The 7,255-nt window shown below is 49.1% G+C and overlaps 1 protein-coding gene across 1 annotated transcript; it reads left to right on the forward strand.

The window, feature by feature from the left end:
* Window positions 1–3,095: 3,095 nt before the first annotated feature.
* On the forward strand, window positions 3,096–4,725 carry LOC125553524 (phospholipase A1 EG1, chloroplastic/mitochondrial-like). Its single transcript, XM_048717293.1, has one exon. It carries the CDS (start codon window positions 3,201–3,203, stop codon window positions 4,587–4,589), a length of 1,389 nt encoding a protein of 462 aa, XP_048573250.1. The 5' UTR covers window positions 3,096–3,200; the 3' UTR covers window positions 4,590–4,725.
* Window positions 4,726–7,255: the final 2,530 nt, after the last annotated feature.

Raw genomic sequence — 7,255 nt, forward strand, 5'->3', positions numbered from 1 at the left:
ACTATCATAAATCCAACAAACAGTCTAAAATAACATTAGGTTATTTTTAGACTTATGTTAAGTATACCATATACACTACTTTGCATTTTTGTAGGGGGTGCGCCCATGCAAGTGAAGAACAGCGAGGTGAAGCGCGCGTTAGCTTCTAGTCAAGAGTGTTGATGCCATTTTGAGAAGGAGGAAGTAAGTCGCTTATTACTGTACAGCCGATTAATGCTAAGTTGAACAAAATTAATTAGCCGGTCAAATGCATGACCATGAATGGTATACAGAGAAAAGCCAACGGAGGCATTTTCACAGGTGGTTGGCAAGATTTCGGCGCGCGCCCGTACGGCATTGCGTGGCGCGCAACGAGTAGCAGCGCGGCTGCAGCCTGCAGCACGAGCGGATCTCAACCACTCCTATTAAATGATGATGACGAGTGCAGCTTCCCGTCCCGGGCCCACTGTATGATCAGCCGGCCGAAAACCACACGTACATACGTACACACATATGCCACATGGAGACATGGAGAGCCCCCCAACCGACCACTCGGAAGTTTCGCATAAGCACACCTAACGTATCGTAAAATCTTCATTACGACCTCCTTTTTCTCTTCAGCAACTTTTGCCACAAAAGCCATAGCTGGTGTGGTCACAGACTCATAGTGGACTGCAATCTTTAATTCAGCTTCTCAGAGGCTTTGGTACTAAATTGCCGCCATGGTCTTTGCAAACCCTTAGTGTTACTCGGTTTCACGACAAAGGTTATCAGGAAACTGATATTATACTGCATATGTAATGCTTGTTCGGATGAGTAGGGCCAAAGTGGTGCTAACATTATTTTGGACAATATTCTTGAAATTGTGGCCACTCACTTAACGTTATGGTTCTTTTGTATTGCAACTCTTTCCTCGAGGTTTATTTTCGCACAATTAGGGCCTCTCTGATTCAAAGGATTTTCATAGGATTTTTGAAGGATAAGAATCCTTCGGAATTTTTCCTGCGTTGATCGTTTGATTCGCAGGATTGAATCCCATACGATTTTTTCCTATGGATTCATTTGAACTACATTTTATATGAATTGTAGCATCCACTCCAATCTCTTGGAAGAAATCCTTTATTTTTCCTATGATACAATCAAACAAACTCAAATCCTATAGGAATCCAATGGGCATGTCATTTCAATCCTACGTTTTTCATATTCCTGTATTTTTGCAATCCTGCGAATCAAAGAGGCCCTTAAGATGTTCCCTGCATTACCACTCCTCTGCACACATACACCTCTTTTGTCGGTCAAGGCGCCCCTCGTGTCGTTTTCCTGGTACAATGTACTTTTCTCTCGTTATCATTCCATCACCTTAAGGTCTTGGCACACACCTCCTCCAAACACACGACATAATGATCCACCTTGCCAGACATTTCTAGGCCACTACGTCTATTTGCCCACTACAACCGAGGCCTCTACTAAACTTGTCCATTTGCTAGGTGAACCTCTAACTTAGTAGTCCACCACCTCTTGACAATAAAGGTGTGGAGATGGACACTATAGAAGGAGACATGGGTGAATCAAGTTGTGATGCATCTAGAAGTGGATGCATGTAGGCCAATGTGGAGTCAAAATTGTTAAAATATTTGATTAGAAACATACAATTAATAAGCAAGACAACTAGAATTTTTATTGTCGCATTCAAATGTTATTTAATTGATTCCATAAAAATAGGACACATGAGTAGGTAATGCTTTAATTGTTGATTTTTTGTTTTTGTTTTCTACATGACACTACTAGCTAGCCGCAAAGCTCTGCTAGGCTGGTCAATTAGGAACAACATTATATTTTAGGTAGAAAAAATAAAAGAATTTGCCCTTCTATATCCGAATCCAATTTGCATCAATAAATAAATCCAAATTCTAGCAGTAGACCCATGAATAATTGTGAGCGAAAGGGTCAGCATGCTACCATAGATGCGAAGAAGTGCAAAGAAAGTCCAACTAGAGTGTGGATATAAGAAAATGATGGCTATGTATGCAAGGATTTCTATTGAGGGGCCTTTGGGAAGATAATGAAATATAAAGGGCTAGGTGGCACTTACTACCTCTGTTAGGGCCCTCTCGTATTTTGGATCAAACTTTGAACGGTGATTGAACCATGAAATAAGTTATGTCATGTAATAGGTATATTGTTGGGAACATCTTTGAATGCAAATCCAATAGTATATTTTGCAGGGTATATAACACATATCTTCTTAGTTAAACTAGTGCCCAAAGTTTGACCCAAAATATGATAGGTCTTGTATAGCGGAGCAGAGAGAGTACACTCTTTTTGTTTTGCAAGGGAGAAGAAGACTAGAAGAGTACACTCTAACAAGCTAGTGTTGTTGGTTGGACAATAGGTTTTTGGTTCTAGTTGGCATTACATGTAATCCCGTTTGACCAACTAATTTTAGCGTATTTGACATTTGGGTTACCAACTTGGCCTACTAATTTGCTAGTACCAACTTATTCACAAAGTGGTGGAGCCAGCCCACAGGGTTTAAGACCTAGACTTGGCATTGGTGCTTGCATTTTTCTGAATTTATTTTAGCCTTTTCTGCGATGTTCGTTCAGTGGGAGGAGACGTTCCCGTCGACTATCGAGGTGCTTGTGGTGACCTCATCAATCTCAAGAGGATGTGCCGGCTCGGTCTCTTGAAGGTGCTCATAGGGATAGAGGTGTGCATGCATGCGTTCATAGGGGTGGGTTATGTGCATATGCATGTCTGCACTGTGTTAAAAAAATCCTGGCAAAAAGCTACTTCGTCCTTCAAATGATTAAGGTCGGAGAGCATAGCTAAGCACCGTGTTACAAATACTAAGAAGAACAAGGACTCAAACACAATAGGGCGAGCAAAGAAGGAGCGAAAAGGAAACTGAACCATCACTTCAACGCCCACTCGATCCAGTCAAAACCCCGCGCTCAACGTGCAAGATGTGCGCCTCAAGTGCCCCTCGCCGTCCCTTTCCAATCAGCCAACACGTCTCGCGAGAAAACGTTGCGCGCGCCCCGCCGCGTCATTTTTCCCACGCCCTATATATAAGCTCGTGCCCCGATCCCAAACACAGAAAACTCCACCTTCGATCGTCTCGCTGCTGATCTCTCTCACCCATCGATCGGTCTCTCTCATCGATCAGCACGTCGAGGCGTGCAAGCACGAGCACACCCCAGCTGGTCGATCGATCAGCAATGGCGATACGCCTCCCGGTTTCTAACGCTTGCCCAGCTGGAATTGCTAACCCGCAGCGCCAGCAGCGTGGCCACGCCTCCACGACGTCCACCGCCGGGGCCGTTGCCGCGGTTGCCGCACCGCCCTCGACATTCGCCCCCCAGACGACGCGGCTCTCGGCGCCGTCGACCATCGCGGTGAACACCAGGCATGCGGCCCCGGTGGCTCCGGTCGTCGCGCCGGCGAGGAGAAATGGTGACAAGACGACGCTGGCGAGCATGTGGCGGGAGATCCAGGGCGAAGGCGACTGGGCCGGCCTGGTGGAACCGCTGCACCCGCTCCTCCGCGCCGAGATCGTCCGCTACGGCGAGCTCGTGGCGGCGACCTACAAGGCGTTCGACCTAGACGCCGGCTCCAAGCGGTACCTCAACTGTAAGTACGGCAAGGCACGGATGCTCCAGGAGGTCGGCATGGCCGGCGCCGGGTACGCCGTCACGAGGTACATTTACGCCGCGCCGGACGTCTCGCTCCCTGGCGTGGCAGGGGCGGCTTGCCCGAGCCGGTGGGTTGGGTACGTGGCGGTGGCATCGGACGACACCGCGCGCCGGCTCGGCCGTCGGGACATTGTCGTGTCCTTCCGGGGTACGGTGACAGGGTCGGAGTGGGTGGCCAACATGATGAGCTCGCTTGCGCCGGCGCGGTTCGACCCAGCAGATCCTCGGTCAGATGTGAAGGTCGAGTCCGGATTCCTGTCCCTGTACACATCGGAAGACGGCGCCGGCAGGTTTACCTGCGGCAGCTGCCGGAACCAGCTCCTCTCCGAGGTGACACGGCTCGTTAAACAATATAAGCACGAGGACGTGAGCATCACGCTGGCCGGACACAGCATGGGCAGCTCCCTGGCCCTCCTCCTTGGCTACGACCTCGCCGAGCTCGGCCTGAATCGCGACGGAAGGGGCAACCATGTGCCCATCACCGTCTACTCCTTCGCCGGCCCAAGGGTCGGGAACATGGGGTTCAAGAACCGGTGCGACGAGCTGGGCGTGAAGGTCCTGAGAATGGTGAACGTGAACGATCCAATCACAAAGCTGCCCGGCATCTTCTTGAACGAGAAATCTAGAGTTTTGGGAGGCAGGTTGGAGCTTCCATGGAGCTGTGCATGCTACACGCATATCGGCGTCGAGCTTGCCCTAGACTTCTTCAAGGCAAGGGACCCTGCTTGCGTGCACGACTTGGAGGCTTACCTAGGCTTCCTCAAGTGCCTAAAGGGGACGAAGGTTAAGAAACAAGAGGCGGAGCTGGCAGGCAAGGCAAGGAAATTCGATCTACGGCAAAGTTTTGATGCTGCTTGGAGGTGGCAAATGACTGCGATTCAAGTTAGTGACTTGGTGCAATCCTTAGGGATTTAGATTCATCATATACAGCAGGGTCAGTTTCCATTCCCATGATTTTTGAGGGAAAGGAAATTAAGATACCCTTGTAGATTGACATTTTTGTGTGGTGAATAACACAATGAAGAGTGCAAATACAAGTTAACTAGAAATACAAGAGACTAATTATTTTGAGATTTGTTTCTTGTCTATTTACTGAGCAAGCCAACAATTGGTATTCTTATTGATTCGTGTGATCACCATAGTGGTACCCGTAAGAGGATGGTTCATAGTGCGACTTATTGATTAGTGATCACCATAGTGCGACCCTCTCTCGTGCCACCACCTGCGAGGCGGCCGGGGAGGGCATCACGCCAGAGCAGCTGCTGCATGGGAGCGTTGCGGCGTGAAAGGCTGCATGGTGGGATGGGCGTGCCTCGAGGTGGCGGCCGGATCTGGCCGGCAGGCGGCGCGCGCCGGAGGTTACCGCTCCCCTTCCGGTGGCAGTGGCTGAGTGCGGTGGTGGAGCTCTGCCTCGTTCACGTGTCTCACGTGGCACGGTGGCGGCCGGCAGATCGGATCTCCGGGCGGCAAGTGCCGGCGGCCATGCTGCAGCCGCTCAACCTCAGGTTTGGCTTCAGATCGCGGTGGTGGTGGTCATCTCCCCGTCGAAGGTGGTTGGCCTGAGGCTGGGGGGGGGGGGGCGGATCTCAAGATCCTTCATCAAGTCCCGGTTGCGAGTCGGGGAGATATAGTTGCCGGTCAAAACCGTGCCGATAGTGGACGATGGCGGCGTTCTGGGCCGTTACCTTGATCAAGGCATTGTCGTGTAACTACTGTTGACCCACTCGTGCTGCTCTGGGGGAAACCCTAGGATCTGATCTTTCATATCGGACGATGGCGGCACTGCGGCGTCACTGTAGCATCATTTCTCTCTTGGGAGCATCATTTATGGAGCAGCGCTGGATGATAGAGGCAGGAGGTGGAGCGGTTTCGTCTTGCACGGAGCTTTGGTGGAGATGTCAAGTCATGCCTGGCCGACAGGTGCTATGCTGTGTCATGCATGTTTGACAGGTGCTACGCACGGCAGATCTTCCAGAGACTTCAAGCTGTGTCGGCTGGTGGTACTTGGCGGCATGGTGCTGTGGTGTACCGACAGCGACCGCGACGTGCTCAGCAGTTTGCGTGCAGGGAGGTGGTGCCGTTGTGCCCCGTGGCGGGGTCGACGGAGGGCCGGACTAGCAAGGATAATGCGGATCTCTTTCTTGAAGATGGGTCAGCGGTTCGATGATGATGGCGGCCTCTAACACGTGTGCAGGTGGTGTACGCTTTAGGTTTGCTGCACAGACTGTAGGTCCCGATATGTTATGCGGATGGATCGGCGACGACACCAGTTTTAGATAAAGCACTCCACATTATCGAGTTTCTAAATGTGAGTGGTGGCTTCGGGTGGCTTTATGTATGTTCTTGTCAGATCTTTGTTGAATGATTAATAAATATGAATGTATGCATCGATTGATGCAGAGGTCGGGGGTTTTAACCTTCTTTAAAAAAAAGAGGATGGCTCATGATAAAAAACACCCTTATCATTGAGGCATTGACGAGCCGACAGCCGTCAATGAAGAGATATAGCACTGACGGGCCTGCCTATTAGTGACAACTCTTACATGATGGACCAGTTGTAGCAATGTTGATAGATTCTTACGAGAGGCCCATCAGTGGTGACATATTCTACTAAGGATTAGCTCGTCTGTACTATAAGTAATAAGGGGCATGAAATTGTCACCACTGCATCGACGACATCCAAAAAATGGTGAAACATGTGTTGGGTTCGTGGTCTGTGGATGGTAGGTATGATTTCCTCTGCTGATGTGTTAGTCGTGCGGAGGTGTCAGATCAGGAGTTCGATGCCGTGTCCGTGGTGTTTCCCTAGTCTGATTCGTTGAACGATAATGGTTTCGTCTTTAACAAGCCACCTTGTAGGTACGCAAAGCTGCATATTAGAATGGAGCCACGTCGAGCTTAGGTGAGAAGGTTATCCGTCATTTTATCTTTGATGGCGCCAGAGGCAGCCTCAGACGATTCTTCAGTGTTGATTGTAATTTTTATTTTGATTGGTGTTCTTCTGAGCAAAGGCTAGCGCCCTGCAGTTTTTTTTTTCAATTTTGTCAGGTGTGATGTAGAACGTATTTATACATTGATCCTAATATGATAGTATAAATGATGAGTATGATATACATGAGACACGTAATATTTGTACGGTCCATGTAGTCCAACTATTCCTCGTGGAGCTCTCACCGGTCATTTTCAGTGACTTTTTAGAGATTGATGACTGATCTGAAGCCACTGGTACGCAATTGCCCATCGGTGGGACTTCACGTATAATAAGCAAATATTCTTATTTATATTCGTGGGAACAAGGGCTGGCCGGTACGAATAACGGCGCCAGTCGTCGATCTGGCCGGTAGCTTTGCGTGCTTCAAGCACTCCATCAAACTCAACTCTTTCCGTACCAGTCATATTCTGTCGTCTATCAGATCTTTTCTGTCCAGTCATTTGAACGATCTTGCTTATAGTGTCAAGTCGTTTTCTTCCTACCAGTTTCAAAAGGAAGGGTTGACAGTTAGTCTGCCGTGCAAACGGGCACCGTTTTGTGTGTGTTTTTCTTTCGCTTCCTTTTTTGAAAATAAACCTTATCTATATAC

The sequence above is a fragment of the Triticum urartu genome, chromosome 4, assembly GCF_003073215.2.
Source record: "Triticum urartu cultivar G1812 chromosome 4, Tu2.1, whole genome shotgun sequence".
Classification (NCBI taxonomy): Eukaryota; Viridiplantae; Streptophyta; class Magnoliopsida; order Poales; family Poaceae; genus Triticum; species Triticum urartu.

Bases quoted from the DNA above. Each gene is read 5' to 3' on its own strand.
- LOC125553524 (XM_048717293.1), top strand. From the start codon at position 3,201: ATGGCGATACGCCTCCCGGTTTCTAACGCTTGCCCAGCTGGAATTGCT.